The 19,436-nt window shown below is 43.5% G+C and overlaps 1 protein-coding gene across 2 annotated transcripts in view; it reads right to left on the bottom strand.

The window, feature by feature from the left end:
- The window catches only part of Adcy2 (adenylate cyclase 2), a 447,994-nt gene extending 428,565 nt beyond the window's left edge, over window positions 1-19,429 (bottom strand). Inside the window, exons 1-2 of one of the 2 annotated variants that reach the window (XM_008834578.2) lie at window positions 19,316-19,429; window positions 2,814-3,011 (exon numbers count right to left, since the gene is read on the bottom strand). In XM_008834578.2, the coding sequence (XP_008832800.1) occupies window positions 2,814-3,011; window positions 19,316-19,408 (291 nt within the window). In that variant the 5' untranslated portion in view covers window positions 19,409-19,429. Of the gene's footprint in view, window positions 1-2,813; window positions 3,012-19,115; window positions 19,194-19,315 lie in introns of those variants that run through there. The other variant, XM_008834577.2, reaches the window with a different exon arrangement.
- Window positions 19,430-19,436: the final 7 nt, after the last annotated feature.

The raw sequence follows: 19,436 nt of genomic DNA, 5'->3' as shown, positions 1-19,436 counted from the left end.
TCCCAAGCTCTTGGGAGGCAGAGGTAGGCAGATCTCTCTGTGAGTTCAAGGACAGCCTGGTCTCCATAGTGAATCCAGGCCAGCTGTGGCTACAGGGAGACCCTGTCTCAAAAAGACAATATGTCTCAAAAAAAAAAAAAGAAAAAAAAAAGAATGAGTGAATTAAGGATTTTAAAGTGACAAAATCTATTCTAATTACCAACAATAATATCTATATATTATAGATAACAATAGTATCTATATAAATGAACCAAAACCTTTAAGCAAAGAAACAGCACTAGGAATCTACTCTGAATGCTGGTTATAGAGCCACACACACAAAAAGCAGTATTCTCAGTCATCAACGTTAACAATTAGCAAAAATAATTTTTAAAATTCCATTTATTAAAAATATTTCAGGCACCTAAGAATAAGTCTGGAAAATTTTTACTACTAATTTCATTAAAAAAGGAAAAGTCTTAGAAAGATATGAAATATTGTTAGACTTTACGAAGAGACAAAGAATGTCTCTGTATAATATTTTTATATAATACCCTTTTCTTACTTTCATAAGCTTTAAATATTGTGCTGGATAACTTTAGTTGTCAACTTGACAGACCTGGATAGAGGGAACCACAATGGTGGAATTGTCTCCATTGGACTGGCCTTTGGCCACACCTGTGGGGCATCTTCTTGATTGTTGAGTGATGTAGGAGGGCCCAGTCCACTGTGGGTGGTGCCACCCCTGGGCAGGTGGGCCTGTGGTATATAAGAAAGCAGGATGAACATGGGCCAGAGGAGCAAGTCAGTAAGCAGCGTTCCTCCATGGCCTGTGCTCCAGGTTCCTGCCTTGGCTTCCTTTGATGATGGACTGTGCTTATAGGCCAAATGAACACTTTCGTCTCCAAATTGGTGTTGGTCAGAGTGTTTTGTCATAGCAATTGAAAGCAGACTATGACAAATATTATGCAAAGCAAATTTTCATTAATTGAAGAAAATATAAATCCAGATTCCAACTGAAGTTTCCATTGAATACGACAAATGGATTCTGTAATTTGTATGGAAAAGTAAAGCTAAAAACTTGTGAATGAGGAGCAGACCATGGCCTTCAAGGAGAGGTTTCCTACAGAGCCATACCAGCAACATACGTGGGCAGTGGTGTAAGGAAGCACTGGGTCCCTCAACAGCAGGGGGCACTGGACTGAAGAGACACTGGCTTCATCATTAACATCAGGTGGCACAGATGCAAGGAGTCACAGGTTCATGCCCTACAGCAGGAGAATGCTCTTGACTGCTGTTCCTTTGATAGGACCTGCAGACCAGCCTGAATATGGGGGTACCTGAGCCAGCTGTGGGGTGGCCAGGTACACCAGGCCCCAGGAATGTACAACAGAAGCAGGAACTAAAGAAAGCGAAGTTTCTGGCTGGTGCCTCTAAAGGGCTTGAGAGGCAAGTGACGGAGGGAAGGGAGAGAACAATTTCCTTTGTCCACCATGGCAGTGTATTTCAGAGTGGGATGAACTTGAATTCACTCAGCCAAGCTTTACTTTTGCAGCTGAAACTTACAAAGATAGCAACAGTCCGGCAGAGTTCACACGGGCACAGACTAGGAACCCCGCCTTGGGGCTCGGCCAGGGTGCTTTAGTAAAGCTCACCCAGTATATTCTCTCCCATGCGAGAACTCCATCCATGCCCCTCCTGAACTTCTGGCTTGCTTGCCCCTTGCAACATCCTTCCCCTCTGCTCTCCCCAGTAGCCTCTCTTCATTCCATTTCTAGAGCCTCTTCCTCTTCCACACTCTGGCCCTTGATGTCACTATCAGCCCTACAAGTGCCCTCTGCCCTGCTCAATTTCCCTTTCTTCTTGGCCATTACCAAGCCACATGGCTTTATATATAAGCTCTATAAAAGCAGCTTGTCTAACTGACTCTTCGGCCCAGACCTGTTCCCTCGATGATACACCATGAACCAAGTCACTATATAGACAGACATGTGGGGGAAACCACTTGTGAGGCAGCAGCACCAAGAAACCTCACTGGTTAGACCACACTCTCTTCAAGATATGACATCACCCAGATGTAGGCAGATGCTAAGCCGAGAGCCTCAGCAGGAACTTTAGTTTGCACAGGAATAGGAAGCAATCTTATTCATATGATCCAATCATGTAGACGGAAAACAGCAGCACTGAATTCTGTCTTTAAGTAGGAAGTAACTGTGCCTGAGGAAGAATTTATGCATGGCAACCAGTCTTAGAGAGACAAAGCACACGAGATGCTGTGACTTAAAGGGAAACTGCGTCAAGCAAGGGCTCCTACCGTAGCTATTTCAAAAGATCTTTTTTACTGTATGCCTGACTTATTTCACTTTCAACTGGACAGAAGAAGTAAGACTTAGTGATTTGTTACTCAGCATGCTAACTACACTAAATAATAACAGATTATATACTTCAAAATTGCTAATGAGTCAAGCGTGGTGGTGATTGCCTTTAATCTCAGCACTCAGGAACCAGAGGCAGATGGATCTTTTTGAGTTTGAGGTTGGCTTGGTCTATATAATGAGTTGTAGGCTAGACGTGGCTATATAGTGAGACCTTGTCTCAAAAAAGGTTGCAAGTTACACACACACACACACACACACACACACACAAATTAAAGAATCACATTGTACCTCATAAGAACATGTAATTATCTGTCAATTCAAAAGTAAACATTTTTTTAAAATATTCTTTCTTAGTCATAGGCTTCTCCTTTGCAGTCTAGAATGAAGTTTATAGAACTGGTGAGAAGTGGATCCAGGCACACAAGTGAAGCCCAAAACGAGATGCTGGTACCTCACCTGGTCCCAGGGAGAGACGGTGCCTCCGAAGCACATGAACAGGTATCCCATGGCAACCAGACATATCCAGATCACCAGTGAGAAAACACGGAGCAGCTTCTTGAACACAGACTCGATGCAGACCAGGATGAATATGGCAAAAAAAATTGCCAGGGCAGTGGGAACTGTTATTAAAAATGCCACATGGTCTTCCACTTCCTGAGGAGAGAAACAAAAAATAGCGGTTGAGAGACAGCGTGACATGGTTTACCCCGATGCACCACCAAGGGCAAAGATTGCCAAAGTATGTTGGCTCTCCACGTTATTTCCAAAGGAGGACAGTGTAAAGTTTTAAAAATTCAGGCTTTTTATCTAATAACCATAGCTTTCTAAATAGACCATGCAATACTGGCTACTTAAATTAGGCAAAACAGTCAAACCCTCACAGTTACATTTTCCCTGAGAAACAGATTTCATACAGTAGAGACTTCAAGAAAAGTGAATGAATGCAGGAATCCATTAATGCCAGGAGAGGATAAGACCATCAATCAACTTCGCTGCCCCATTCAGTGGACCATAAATACCATGGGCTCAGGAAGTTAAGTCACCCAAATGGATTCAAAATGTTTTATTTTTTAAAAAAAGAAACACATTTAAACTACTTCTATCTCTGAAATGAGGAATTTCATTTTAATGCACGCCAATTAGTGTTTTAATGGGATCACAGGTTAATAGGAAAGGGTCAGAAAGTGCTAAATATAGATGTCTGAGAGCGGAAAAAGCCTAGGACAGAGCCCCATAACTGTTATGTCACCCCCTCCCCCACCCCCGGTGCCAAGAAGCAAAAAGAAAACGAGCATTTATTTATGATTAGCCTCTTACTGATGCAATTTTCTAAATTCATTCTTGAATACTAATACTTTGTTTTTATCTCTTTATACACACACACACACACACACACACACACACACACACACTCAGTTCTATACAATGCCAGCACTATGCCATAAACACCTGAAAGCTAAGCCTGCCATACCTTAAACTGGAGCCTTGCTATGGGCACCACTTGCTAGGCAATGGAACACAGTCTGAAGTCTTTAATCCTCACGGAGTTATTCTAGAATTGCTTAAACCTGCATTACAGGTTCAGTCAAAAGTTCCATATGGCCAAGACCATAAAGACTTCCACTGAGTTTTTAAGAATAGAAAAGGGAGAGTAAAACCTGAGATTTGTAGAGCAGCTCTCATACTGGAGCCAGAGGAAGCCCAAGGAGACCAGGGGGCACCCAGGTCCTTCATCCACTGGCAGCTCCACACTGGAGATGGCTTCATCTAAATCCCAAGCAACTAACCACAGAGCAGAACCGAGCAGCCAAAACTCACACAAAGGGGCTGGAGAGACACTTCAGCAGGTAAGTGCACAGGCTACCCTTCCAGAGGACCCGGTTCGATTCCCAGCACCCACATGGTGGCTGACAACCATTAGTAACTCCAGCTCCAGGGGATCGGACTCCCTCTTCTAACCTCTTGGGGCACTGCACAACATGGGTGCACATACAAACATGTGGGCAGTACACTCACACACATAAAATGAAAGTTAAAAGAAAAAAAAACTCACACAGACTCTAAGCTGTCACAGAGGAGACAGAACCAAGGCCCACACCCCTTCAACTGACTTCATTTCCTTTTCTCACAATTATGTGTGTTAAACGGTGTGCAGGAAAACAGCCGCAGTAATGAGGAGGTGAAGTTAAGTGGTGTTTTCCTTTTAGCTCTCCCACATATATTGATTTCTTTAATCCTTACAATAACCCTATGAGACAGGCCTTGTATTAGCACCATTCCGAACCCGAGAAAGCAGAGGCACAGAACAGTCACTGCATCCAAGGACCCCTTGCAAGGTCTCTGCTACTGGGGCCTGGCCCCTCTTGCTGAAGCAGACGGCAGTTCAAAGGAGCCAGGTTTGGTTTTGATAGACCAGAAGAGTGTGCTTCCAGAACTGGGAGAAAATCAGAGGATGGGGAGATGCTCCCACTTCCTCCCCACACTGACCTCATCCCTATCACGTCTTAAGGGTACTGCTCGAACCTCAGACACTGTGACAGTCCTTGCAAAAGAGCACAGGCAGCCCCCAGGCTAGGCAAGCTCCCCAGCTCACAGACACCACAAATCGATACGCACAGGAACAACCAGGTAGCATAGCATCTGATGATATCCAACTTGAGGTTATGACTGTGTTGCACATGGAGCCATGGAAACTGACTCTATCTTAAACCTCTCAGAATGAACTTAACTGAGTTGAACAACTAATTTTAGAAGGATGAACGATTAACATTCAGTAAGTAGAAGGCTATTTTCCTAGAATGGAATTTTCATTTATTTTATTAATTCAGTGGACAGATAATGTTTGATGTCACTTTGCTGGACATCACATAACACTATGCCTTTTTTAGTTTAAATATTGTAGTTTTTCTGTTTTTTTTTTTTATCGTATATTGTTAATTCTACCACTAGAATTAACTTGTTCTCAGTGACTCCCATAAGTCCCAGTGATTTCGTACTGGGCTTGTACAATCCTTGGGCTCCCAGAAAATATCTTAATTTCTTTAAGCTATATACTTTTTTAAAAAAAACTCAAGGTTTTTAGGGATAACAATTACAACTCGGCACAAGCTAGTATTTTGAATGTGGTTACGGAGGCAGACCCCTGAGCCATCATGGGATCCTGAGTGCTGGGTACACCCTTGCTCACTGGGTGGGAGGCATGATCAGGCACTTTGTATGTGCCAGCAAAACAAGCAGAAACTTCCACAGTAAGAGCTGCCTGGTGGTGAGCCAAAGGGTCAGTGATGAGGGGCAATCAGCTCCTGCTCATGAGGCTGAGGACCTGACCATTGGCCAAACCTGAGCCCATTGAAAAACAGGAAGAGAACAACCATTAACCTGCTCTGCGTCTTCCTTTGAATGTCAGCTCTGACTGAGGTTTAATATAGACTTCTCTACAAAACGGAACTTTTCATACAGTGTCCAGGAAAACAGAGGTGAGCATTCACTACAGAAAGCAGAAGCTTCAAAGTGCCTTTTCCCCCAGGTCTCCCCGTGAGCATCATGCCTGTTCCTAAGGGCTAGCAAGTGACATGAATGCTGAAATTACACAGGAGACCCTCCTCACACTGCCCCCAGCAGGTGACAAGGGAGCCACAGAGGAACTGTTCCAAACAAGACAAAATTATCAAATTCATAAATAAAAGAAAGTTCCTTCTAATAAGAAGACTAATAAGAAAACTAAAACACCAAAGCATCATCAACTTATTAAATATTTTTACTCTTATCAACTCCCCCTCCCTTTGTTGGAAAAAAGTTACCATACAATCCAACCAAATAAATGTATTAAGTTAAATGCCTTTAGTCGTAGGAAATGCCTTTAAAAGGGGGGGAAAAAAACAGCTGCCAATAATGCATATCAAATGAAACGTACTAAAATGCCTCCCACAAAGGAGACTTTCAGCTGGGTACCATCCACTATAATGGCGATGGGCTCTATCACTCCCTTTCAACACTTTATCCTTTCATTTTTGATGCATTTCTGGGAATTTTGTATGGATTCTAATTGCTAGACCTATTAAGTACCCATCAGTTTTATTTATTACGTGACAACCCCTTTGTCTGTCATAGGCTGTTCTACAGAACAACAGTTTATCTGTATTTTCATGATTTTCCGTGCATACTTTTCTTTCTGTCATTCTTCCTTCCTTTTTCTTTTCTTTTTTTTTCTGTTAAAAGTGCTAGTTTCCACTAGATGGTAAAGAACAGTCTAATGTCAAATAATGCTTCTCTCTTAAAAATATTTTAGTGAAATGCTTTGAAGACACCCTTGAAAGCAGAAGCATCATGCCCTGCTATATAAGAAACCGAGCACCCGAGTCAGCTTCCTTCCTGTACCCTAATGCAGACAGTATGGCTACGGGGGTTTAGTATCTCACCAGAGCACCAGAACAGGCAGTCCTCACTGGGGACAATGAAAATCTGCATTTAGGTAGGCTGTCCATTGGATGCATGTGTGTGTATGGAGAAACACGTTTTCATGTGCATATACAATTGAAAGAAAACCATGTTCATTCCTATCCCAGGAGTTATACTGTATTTCACCATGAAGTATAAAATGAACAAACAGGAAATTATATTAATCTCAAACATACAAACCTAAAAACTCTCAAACTGAATAAAACAAAAATGTACAGAGAAAAAAAAAGTAAAGGGATTTCCTAAGGATGGGAGGATCCAACACCCCCGTCTAGCTATTGATAGAGCAAGCAAAAATGATCAAATTAAAAGCAAGAAAATGACATAATTCTGGATCCAACCTTTAGAGAAGACGATATTCTTTTCCAGTGAACACGGGGCATTTATAACAAGCTTTCATTGTGCTGGGTGTGTGGTTCACTGGGACAGCACATGCCTAGCATGTGCAATGCAATAGGTTCAATTACCAGCACACATAAAAACAATTATGTATCAGCAACTTGCCAAAATGGTGAAGGACTGGTATTTAGAGACCCATGCTCTTTGATCATAATATAATGCAAATTAGAAGTTTATAACAAAGTATATACTAAAATGTATCACATATGAGCAAATTAACAATAACATGTCTAAATAACCTTTTGACTAAAGAAAAAGCATAAACTGGGTTTTGGGAGAAAAATGAAACAGGACTTATCAGTCTTATGGTGCTCCATAAGAGCAGTGCTTGGAAGGCGGCTGCGTTCCAAAGCTGAGCTGATTCGTTCTGGTGTAGGTATGGTTTTGCTGGGAATTGAGTTTCCTGGAATCTCTTTACTTCTTCCTCTGTTTCTTTGATAGAGTTGAAGCAAACATGAATTTGGGAGGTAAACGTGCAGCAGCAGCAAGTCCTCACAAATATCTGCACAGTCAGATGTGGCTACAGGTGGACAGAGGAGTTGCAAGTTCCTGATGCTGGTTCCTGTTCTTCTCCCCAACTGCTGGTAGTCAGCGGCCTAGCAGACCTTGGCTGCAGAAGCCTGGAAAGAGAGCTACTCAGAAGTGCTGGATTTCCACAGACCTGTCCTCTAAGCCACACTCCCCCATGCCAGCTGCCCTGTAAGCAAGAAGCCACCCACGCTATTTTTCACAGATTTCCTGGAAGATCTGATGTGTCCACTCAAACCAGTGCCGTAAGAATAATTCTTAGTGACTTGCAAAAAATTACTCCCCTTATGAAAAACAGTTCCTAGCTTGCTAGAGACCTTAAAAGAGAATGGACACTGACCAAAGGTGGCAAAGTCCCCTTGCAATCTAAGATGCCCATTGATACTGGAGTTCTGTCCTTCCCACAGACAACCCTTTTCTGCAACAGTGGATAAGGGTAAGTAGGAGATAAGGTCTGAGAGCATGGGACCAGTAAACTCTATCAGTTATTTTGTCCTCTTGGTAGAGTAGTATGGGGGGATACTGTAACTCTCTTCTTATGGGAGGTGGTTGGTAAAGAGCTGACAACATGTCTTTTGAGCCTACAGGTCTCCAGGCCAAGAGAAGCAAAACCAGGCTTAGGATAATGGCTTCCTATCGTTCCCTCAGGCAAGCAAGCACTTCAGTGGGTGACGCTGGATGCTGAGTTTGTTACCATCAAAATGGATGGGACTTTGGGGGTGTGTATTGTATTCTTGAAGGACTATGCCAAATTTAGGGAACCAGACAGTGGGCAGCGGTAGTAACTGGAACTCTGTTATGGCTTTGTTAAGTAAACTTGGTACAATAATTCCTTTCCTTGATGGTGCACACTTATAACACCAACACTTAGGAGGTGCAGGCAGGAAGATCAGTAGCTCCAGGTCATCTTCAACTTTATAGCAATTTTGAGGCCAGTCTAGAATACAAAAGACTCTATCACAAAAAAATCACAGGCAAAGAAACACTTCAAAACAAAAACAAATAATTTTTCAATGATGCTACAAAAAATGTCAAAACAAAAACAAATAACTTTGACCAACTTCCCTAGTTTCTTTTCTGTTGCTAGGATAAAATATAGTAGGATAAAATATCCTGACAAAAAGCAACTTAGAAGAGGGAGGGTTTATTTTACCTCATAGCTCCAGGTTACAGTCTATCACAGCAGGGAAGTCAAGGCAGAATCTACAAAGCTGGTCACACCATGTCCACAGTCAAGAGGAGAAAGGAGTGTGTGCAAGCCTGCCTATGCTCAGCCCCATCTACACTTACACAGTCCCGGACTCAAATCCAGGGAATAGAATCTCCCACAATTGATGATCTTCCCACCTCAACTAAATCAATCAAGACAAATCCCTACAGACATGCCCATAGGCCAGCCAGATGTAGACAATGTCTCACTGAGATGCTCCTCAGGTGATTTTATATTGTGTCAAGTTGACAATTAAAACTAACCAGCAAGGTCTGGAGAGATGGGTCGGTGGTTAAGAGCACTGGCCACTCCTTATAGGGGACGTGGGTTCAATTCCCAACACCCAGCTGGTGGCTAACAACCTTCTGTAAAGTCATTTCCAGAGGATCTGACATCCTCTTCTAATCTCTGTGGGCATTTCATGATATGGGTGCACTTACATCCATGCAGGCAATATGCTCATACACATAAAATAAAAATAATAAGTATAATATTTAAAAAAAACTGACCAGCAGATCAATGGTGGAAAAACCAAAAACCACATGATTTTATCGAATAGTGCAGGACAGTCTGTAACACATCACTCATGTGAAATCTTGATATAGGAATGATGGGAGGAGAAACTAAAATTCATCCATAAAAGCTGATTTGCTACAAGGAAAACTGTGCAAGTAGATCTCAATGTCTGCCTTCGACTGTGCACATGTCGTCTCTGCTCCTCAGCTTCATAGGAGGTTACACCTTAAAAACCCTCATAAACTGAAAATGTCCTAAGCATAAAATGTACTAGTATGAGTATACATAAGCCAGTGAATGGCTTAGCTTAGCAACAGTTCAGGGTGCTATGGAGTGTGGGCTGTTTCCTCCCATGATTATCTGACTGAGAGTGAGGTTTGTTACTGCTCAGCACTATGAGAGGACTGTTCTGCATCTCTCTAAGCTAAGGGAAGAGCAGAGTTCAAAGATGGAAACAGAGTTTCTACCAAATAGATAGCATTTTCATTCCATTGTTAAATTAAAAAGTCTTAAGTTGAAACATCATTAAGCTGGGGACTTGTCTATGGGGTAATTAACAACAAAAAAAGGCAAAACACAATTTCAATGTTGAGCTTACATTTGAAGGAAATGGGGAATGGGATGGTTGGAGCCAATACAGAGAAATATATCACTGCACACATTGTAACCCACCCTTGATTAGTGGCTATTTTAATATGAGTACCTTAAGCCAGTATAAATTGAGGAGGCTTGTGCTCAGGAAAGAAAGATTAATCAAGCTAATGGAATGATTAATCCTACTCTGCACCTAAAGTTCAATTCCAAAGAGCAGGGTTGTTGCATCTGAATTAATTGCAAGTTAGTCATGAGCAGGAAGGATTAACTACTGGATTCACCATATGTCTGAACTATGTCAACATCTCATCATCCATTTCACTTCCATTCAGCTGATCTCTTCAGTGAATTTAGAATTTATAGCTTTTGTAGGTTCTAACAGACTAGCATAAAATGTTTTCTTTCTAATTCATTCTCTCTCTCTCTCTCTCTCTCTCTCTCTCTCTCTCTCTCTCTCTCTCTCTCTCCACACACACACAAATTCAGTGTTGGTAACCATACAGGATGGAAAGTCAGTGCCTTTGAGCTTTGGCTTGTGGCTACAATAATCACACTCTGCTTGCTTATGAGGGATATTATGTAAAGGGCACCGGTACAAATAGGCAGAGTCATCATTGTCTGGCCCTAGTCAGGGCTCCTGGTACTGATCCACCAAGGTCTCTGCCAGGATTCTTCTGTGGGTCTGTGACACTGGACTTGACTTACACTCAAGAATCTCTCACCTAGAATGGCACTTGGAAAACTTCAGTATTCCAATGTTCTAAAAAGAAGCCATTACACAATGGCGTTCTTACTCAGCAGTCAAGAAAGATGAAATAATGAAATTTGCAGGTAAATGGATTGATCTAGAAACTGTTATACTAAGTAATACAGACTCAGAAAAACAAAAGACATACATTCTCCCTTATTTGTGGACCCTAGCACCAAATCCTTATAATAGATGGAATCCCACTGAAGTGGGCCAACAGCCCATGGAAAACAGATGATGCAGAGACTTGAAAGTTCAGTGCCTTGCCACAGTGGGAGGAAGATCACCCCACACCTATCACCCCTTCCAAAGCTCAAGGACTTTTGCAGAAGAGGTTGGTGAAAAGAATGTAAGAGCCAGAGGAAGGCGTGAAGTGTTACCTGAAAGTGTCCTCTGACCACTATGCAGCAAGCTACAGTCATACCTCCTGCCCATGCTCATCACGGATTTGATGGAAGAGTCAGTTGTCCCTCCCACACAATCAGTCGACCTTAGCTGCATGTGGGGGAGGGGCTAAGGATGTATAAGCCAAGAATGCCATGAGGCACCTCTCTTGCCATTTTGTGTGGCTATTGGCTGTCAGGAAGTCACAGGATCTATATTTCTAGCACAACCATAAAGGGGGGGGGATCCACTCTTCTGTGAATAAAACTCCACCCTATGCTCTGTCAGCAAGTCCAATAAACTTGTTAGGATTTTCCAAAAAAAGAAACAAAAAAATAAATAAAAGTACAGAGATAGTGGAAACCTTCGCTACTCTACCACAGTTGACCCCACGTTGGCAAGTCCTTTGGTCTTTGAGTTCTTGTTCCTATTTTCCCCCTTAAACTTCATTGTATATATATTTTTATGTACTCAAAGTTATTTCTGGAAAAACGTTAAAAATTGCCTCTCTTCGGAATAATAAATTAAAAAGAAATTTAAAAAATAGCACGGAAATGGAAAAAAATAAGCCATTCTATTGAATGTCTGCATGTTTCAATCACAAAAAGGATTCAGTTCATATATTCTGATTGTCCAAATACTGAAAAATTTCCATTTTAATCTCCAGCTTTTCTTGATTAGATTGAGATGCAATTGGTCTTAGGAATCTCTGGTAGTCATAAACGAGATCTCTGTCTCTGCTTCTCTCTCTCTCTCTCTCTCTCCTCTCTCCTCTCTCCTTTCTCCTCTCTCCTCTCTCCTTTTCTCCCTCTCATTCCTCTCTCTCTCCTCCTCCTGCTCCCCTCCCTTACCCCATGAGCGCAGCTGTCCTAGAACTCTGGACAAGTCTGGGAACTGCTGCCCAATCTGTTCACGGTAGGTTTCCAGCCTGAGGTTCTCTCCGTATCTCACCTGAGTTTGGCTTCTAGAAACATGTGTATACCAAAGCTTAAAAAGGGAGGGGATTCCAGTAGGGGCTATGGGAGGGCACCAGTGGGGAAGGGGGTATAAACACGATTAAGGTTGAGATGTTCTGTATGAAACACACAAAAATTTAATTTAAAAATTTAAAGGGGCAGGGAGGAGCAAAAAGAATTATCTGTCCCATTGCCCAAAACAGACAGGCTAATGAAAAGTCTCCAAGTCTCTTAAGCCTGCCCTGTGCTCCCTCTGTCTCCTTACACAAAGAGGGCATTGAATAGGCACAGGTCTAATTTTTTCACATGGAGAAAACACACAAAGTGACTGAATAACTCTTTTCTTTCTCCCAAGTACACCTGGGCACTGCAAGCCAGGTATACGTGTATACTTCCTAGTCTGATATCACGTTACCACAGGGTAAACATTCCTTATTACTTTCAGTAATTTTATATAAAATTATTCAAAGGCAGTGAAATTGAGAAGCATAGAAGACAGTACAAATGTCAATTTGGCAAGAATTTCTGTGTTTAGGAATGCTAAACTTTTGTCAAAATGTGATTTCTAATTAAATCGTCTACACTTCTTCCTGTCTGTGCTTTTTCAAAATAAATCATTTATATACATACTTATCATATAAATAGAAACACACCCCTGGTCTTTTATACCCAGAATTAAACATTCCAGCACTTGTTTCTGTTTTCAGTCTGGAATCCATGTGTCTATACACGCTCCTGATTAGGAGATCCCTCTGTGGTATAAATGCAGTAGGAGCAAATACCTATTTGTTTCTGGTACCTTGTCCGCTTCCTCTTGTCCTACAGAAGAAGCACAGGGTTTATCTTACTGGATTTCCAACAAAGCTCCATCGGTTGGCCTGGCTCTTTCACTAGTTTTACAGTATGGAAGTCACTAAGGACAGATAAATTACCAAGAATACCTACTAAGAGGCAAAACTGAGTCCAGGCCTATCAACAATCTGGTTTTCCCCAGTGGCCACATGCTTCTGCTGTGGAGTGTGGGGCACTTCTATGTACCTTGCACACATTAACTCAGCAATTGCTCTCTGGTTGGAAATGAGTCACACGTGGAAGAGAACTCACAATGGGTTGAGGAGAGAAAAGAAACATACAGATCTATCTGAACTTCTCTGGTAATGTGAGGGTTAAAGGATTCCAAACAATCCAGGTACCAGAAATAGCAACCAATAGAGGTGGGGTGTTGTTCAGCAAGGGCTGGGTTCACTGGCCCGAAGAGCATACCTTCAATGTGAATAAGGAATTGAGAAAGTGGCAGGTACCACACACAGACACCCTCAGCCACAGCCAAGGGGCCCTGGATGATCAGGTACCTGAGAAGTAAACAGAGACTGGAGGGATCACTTCAGTGTATACAACCTGAGATGCTTAGGGGGCATGAGCCACTGTGGGTGCTATCAACGCAGTATTCTCCTCAGGAGGTGTTCAGGAAGTATTCAGTGAGGGAAGGAGAGAAGTAAGTTAAATGACTGTCTTGATGACAACAAGTTGTTTAATGGACCAGGACACTAGTGGATTATGCCCAAACATCTAGCATAGACTCTCCTGTCACAAACAATTACCAATCAAACAAAATACTATCATGAGGACCAGTACGTGACGCTGTTAACAGAGCAATGTCTGAGCTCTAGCTCTAGTTATGTTTTCCAATAGAATCCATGACTTCAAAACATCAGTAAGAATCACAGCTCAAAAGAATGGCTGTCATGGGCCATATTGTTTATGTCATGAACCTCTCAGACAACAGGAACAGGTGGCTTGATACTTGTTAGAAAATCCTGGAGAATTTAGCATACTGAAGATGTATGATTCCACCGACTCAACTATCTGAATGAGTCAGTCATAAGGAAGCATCTCTACCTATCCTTTATCACTGAAATGTAATCGCTACACAGAATGAAGACTGAAGCCGTCTGTTCACAGCAGGAGGAATTTCAGCCAGGGAACATAGCAGGGCTGCAGCTGGAGATTCTAGACCTGCAATGTTCTCTCGTAGGATCATCTGGGACAAGCCAAATGTACTAGGAGCTGACCCCAACTCCGTGGCTACAGGACCCAGAAGTAATGAATTTATCCCTGTGGGTCTCAGTTTTCTTTTCTCCCCTGTAGAACTAGCCCCTCCCATCTCGACTGCTCGGTAGATACAGAACAATGAAGATGCATCTCCAGGAGACTGTGGGGTATCACAAAAATCCAGAGCTACTTCTGGGCACATACATTTCAATCATTATCTTCTGAGGCAGGCCCCTTTAATTTTACAAAGATGGAAACTGGACCATAGAGCAAACAGTCTACTCGAGATCATAGACACTGAAACACAGAAAGGAAGAAACCCAAACTTCCAAGATAGATTGATGCTCTTAACCATCTTACTCTACTACCATGTTTTCTTCATATTTTCTAGTCTTTTATTAGTCCAGGCTACAAAGGTCATGATGTATCTAAGGATCCTCTATGCACCTCCCAAGTACTGGGATTGTAGGTGTGCAACACCGTGCCTTGTTGTCTACTGTCGTTCTAAAAAACAGAAAGCAAGCTGCCAAGTATACATTTAATGATGCTTTTTTTAATTTTTTTTTTATGTGTATGAGTATACTGCCTGCATGTAGGTAGGTGCACTCACGGTGTGCAATGACTGCAGAGGACAGGAGGGGGCATCAGATCGCCCGGAACTGGAGTTAGGGATGGTTGTCAGCCACCCTTTAGATGCTGGGAATTGACCCTGCTCTGGAAGAGCAGCCAGTGAGCGCTCTTAACTGCCGAGGTGTCTCTCCACACGCGTCTTTTTTTTGAAAGAATAAGGTTCATTTTCAGTGCACAGCTGAAAGAAACTGTCTGATAGATTTGCCCTTAGGCAAAAAAAATGCCTAATACTAGAAAACTGATTTGTAGTGAAAAGTGTTAATGCTTATTGCTTCTAACGCTGGCTCACCACATCACCATCAAAGACAGTGGGCCATATGCTCAGTCACACAGTCTATTTATATTTAATAAACATGCACACTCTTATTTCAGGGTCATGCTACAAAAACCATTTTATTGAAGTAATTGACTACTTTAAATTCATGGGAATATAACCTTTCCATTCAACTTGAAATATTGATTATTTCTAATCATAAATTTTAGCCCAAACAAACATGGTTGGAGCCTGCTGGCATTTTGACAAATGAAATTTATGTCAGCCTTTCCTAACAGTGAAGGCAATTTTTGAAAAAAGCTGGCACATTATGGATATAATAAATGAGAGGATTTGAGGTTTTCATAAATTAAGCTCTAAAAAAACAGTGACATGATAATATTTATAACTTAGTTTGGTCTCAGTAGTTCTAAGATTTTTCCATTTTAGGGTCAAGTTTATTTTGCTAATTCCACTCAACTATCCTGCATGAAGTACTTGGTATGCACTCAGCAAACTGATGTCAAAAACTTATAAATCAGTCCTTCATTAAAAATTTCTAGGACAAGCGAAAGAAAATGTTTTCATATTATTAACAGAATATAAAAGTCCAAAGCACTCCATCAATTGTTCTTATTTCTTTAGGCTATCTTTGGATAATCCTTAACAAATATGACATTAATCCTATTTTGTAGACATTTAGACTGAAAATAATCAGTGATACAAGACTGTAAAGTTTGAATTCAGTCTTTATTTTTACAGAACAGTGAAAACACATCAACGGTCACTTTAACATCATGGTCAGTACATCAGAAACATAGATGACCAGACTGAAATTAAGTGAAATAAATTTTTGAATGGTAATCAAGACAATACTAAAGTAAAATATAGTTTGCCATTTTATTTTTTATTTTTGAGACAGGGTCTTATGAAGGCCGGGTGGCCCTTGAATTCTTTATGTAGCTGAGGATGACTTTGAACTTCCTAATCCTCTTCATCATCTCTAGAGTGCTAAGATTCCAAGGCTGGCTTTATGAGGTGCTGGGAATGAAACCCAGGGCTTCATGCGTGCTAGGCAGGTACTCCACCCACTGATCTCCATCTCAGGCCCATTTCCCTCCTTTTAAATATATATTTAAAATCAATTCATATAAAGGAAACAACAAACAGCAAAACAATCTCTGTGTACTTGAAGTATCCTAGGATCCTTGTGTAATCCAAATGTTCTAGAAGACTGGAGATGTTTTTAAGAAAACTGCCAGAGATTTTCTACTGTAAGAACTGAAGAAAGTCTAATGGAAATCAAAACCAGGCAGATCCAGGGGAAAGAAGGAAACGATCCAAGATTTTAGGCAGCAAAAATAGATCTGCTTCACTCCTGAATTATACCAGGGCTCAGCCATTCCAGTGGAGTCCTCCAAGGTGGAAATCTGGCAGAGCCCAGAGCCGCAGTGATACTTCCATCCCCTGAGGTGGACCTCGCAGAAGCCAAGCTTTGATCAGTCTGAAACATGAACGCATCTCCACTCACATAAGCAAGGCTCTAGTTTAACGCCGCTCCGTCTCCAGTGCTGTTTCTACCTTAACCACCTTGTTATTTGAATGGAGGACTTTTTTTTTTTTTTGAGAGTGGAAATGTGGCTACAATATTCCTAAAAGCAAAATAGAAACAAATCCTTAGGAGCTTTGAGTCCCTGCTCCTATACTGCAGTTTGGGAAGTCAGCACCCACTTTCTCCAGCTGTCTCTCCCTTCACAGAGCCCTGAAGCCACAGTCCCCACCTCAAGGGAACCTTTGGACCAGATCCAGGCATCCTCCCTGGAACACTTCTGCACAGTTTATACTGCAAAGGATTTACATGGTAGGCGTGTGACAACAAGCTATAGAAAAGGCCCACTCTACTTGCTATTAGTTAAATGCAAGAAATGTATGGAAATGGTTGACATACCAAGTAACAGTAAAAAGGTCTCAATAAACCTTTAAAAGGGTATAAGCCCCCCACCATGCCCAGCTGAAGGGCTCCTGACAGGTGAAGGTCTGCCACAGGAGGGAGGGTCACTGTCATCATTCTTTGACAGGTGGCCAGGGGCAGGTTTCCCCATGCACCAGTGGATAACCCCAAAGCCACGTTCCTATAGACAGCACTGATCAGACTCAGAGGGCTTAAAAAAGGGAGGACTGACAGACCTGAGAAAGGCCAGGTGGAGGGAGAGAGTGGGAGTGGGGGACATCTAAGAAACTTCTAAACCCTCTTAAACAAAGGGTCACACTCCAATATTTGCATCAAGCAAAATGGAACCTAAAGGAATCTTGTACAGAGCACAAACCCAAGAAGATAGATGACTCAGGAAAGCACGCCTAAGCCTTCCTCCCATAAATTTCTCACGGACCCATTCAAGAATATCTAAATCCGTGAGCACTAAGAAGTTTGAGTGTTCTAGCATAGAAAATACGGAGTATGCCAGGGACCATGAACTCGCACTTGTCTCGCTACTAGTGGTGCTATAAATAGCCCATCACCTGCTCCTCTCCATTTAGAAAGGAAGGAGCCAGAGGGTTTGAATTACAGGTTCAGGAGAATCACAAACAGAAATATTTAGAAGAGCAGATATGCAAAGGAAAACTCTGACTGACTTGTATTTCCTTCCCTAGATATGGGAAAGAGGAGCGAGCTTTGCGAACTGCCTGCCAGTGATCCTGGGGGGGGGGGGAGAGCTTTCAAGTCCTTCTCGTTCCTGTGGGTAGGAAAGAGACATAAGATGCTATTGCAGGAACATTCTAGGCTGATGAGAAGGCAGGGATGAGGCTGCCCTCCTCTCACATCAGGCTAAAGGGATCAAAGGTGCTCCTGGCTCTGGTTGTTATAGGACAGGACCAGTGACATCATGGCCTGCCACGCTGTATTTTTCTAGCCTTACCTCATGGAACCAATCTGAAAACACCATCCATTGAGTAAGTTTGGGGGGGGTGGCGTTTAAAAAATGGAACGATAATGACAACAATTCTTTCCGTGAATAATATGTAAGCACCATTTGGCTCAGGATATCCAAAGCAAACCGCTAATACCTAGCAGGCTGCTCTGCGCCCTGGGTGCAATATGAGCAGAATTTGCCTCCCTGCTGAGGCTAGCGAATACAGACACGCATTTGCACGCTAAGCTCAGAAAGTATCATTCAGGGAAGACATCCGCAGACTAACCACTGGCCCAGACAAGCTTCCTGGATAAACGAGGCTTCACACAGTCTGCACACGCAAATCATAGGCGGGGGTAAAAGTTTGGAGCAGGAGGGAGTTACCGCCATCTACAGATTCCCTCTCGCCGCTCAGGAGATCCAGCAGAAGCTTTCTCACTGAAAATTACAAACCGGCAAAATTGGCATCAGATGTTGGGTTGCGTTATGCTCCCGGTGATGAAAACGCGCTCTGATCACCTGAGGAAACCGTAGGCGCCCCGTCCACCCCTCTATCAAAGTAAAAGCAAGCAAAGGTCCCTCCAAAACCGAGCTCTCCTGCTGCCTCTGGGGATGGGCCACGGGCATCCCCGCAACCCTCCATCACTTTCTCTCTACCGGGCCACACTGGGCAGATTTAAAGCCAAGAGGCACATCATCTGATCGTCGTTTTCCTAGTCGCCAACCGCTTCCCCACAGCAGGCTTTTGTTCCGAGTCCAATGACGTCCGACGCGAACTCAAAGGCCGGCTCCGGAGCCGAGCTGCGCGCCGGGGAAGCCCAGGGGCTAGCCCGGGCTGGGCCAGCGGCGCCGGGAGCGACGCGCGGAGGAGCTGGCCAGCGGCCGCAGGGACGCCAAACCCACGCGCCCCGCCGGTCCACCTGGAGACGCCCCCGCAACTTTATCTCGGGCAAAGCCTTCCCGGGAAACTTTTCCTCCGCCCGCAGCCCTCGCCCCAGCCGGGCCGGCCGCGGGCAGGTAGGAGGGCGAGGGCGAGCGGGCGACGGGCAGCCTGGGCGGGACGCGGAGACGGGCCACGGGGACCCGCAGGGCGCGCGGACCGCGGGAAGGCCACTCACCAGCCCGAGCGCGAAGAAGACGGCGAGCAGGGCGAGGCAGGCGCCCATGACGATGAGCAGCAGGAAGACTATGAGCGGGTGCTGGCCGGCCGCGGGCAGGTAGGAGGGCGAGGGCGAGCGGGCGACGGGCAGCCTGGGCGGGACGCGGAGACGGGCCACGGGGACCCGCAGGGCGCGCGGACCGCGGGAAGGCCACTCACCAGCCCGAGCGCGAAGAAGACGGCGAGCAGGGCGAGGCAGGCGCCCATGACGATGAGCAGCAGGAAGACTATGAGCGGGTGCTGCTGGCTCATACAGTAGTAGGTCTCGTACAGCCAGTCC

The sequence above is a fragment of the Nannospalax galili genome, unplaced genomic scaffold (genome assembly GCF_000622305.1).
Source record: "Nannospalax galili isolate Female #2095 unplaced genomic scaffold, S.galili_v1.0 scaffold197, whole genome shotgun sequence".
NCBI classification, from domain to species: domain Eukaryota; kingdom Metazoa; phylum Chordata; class Mammalia; order Rodentia; family Spalacidae; genus Nannospalax; species Nannospalax galili.
Note: the sequence above shows the minus strand (reverse complement) of the source record. Positions and strands in the feature narration are given on the sequence as shown.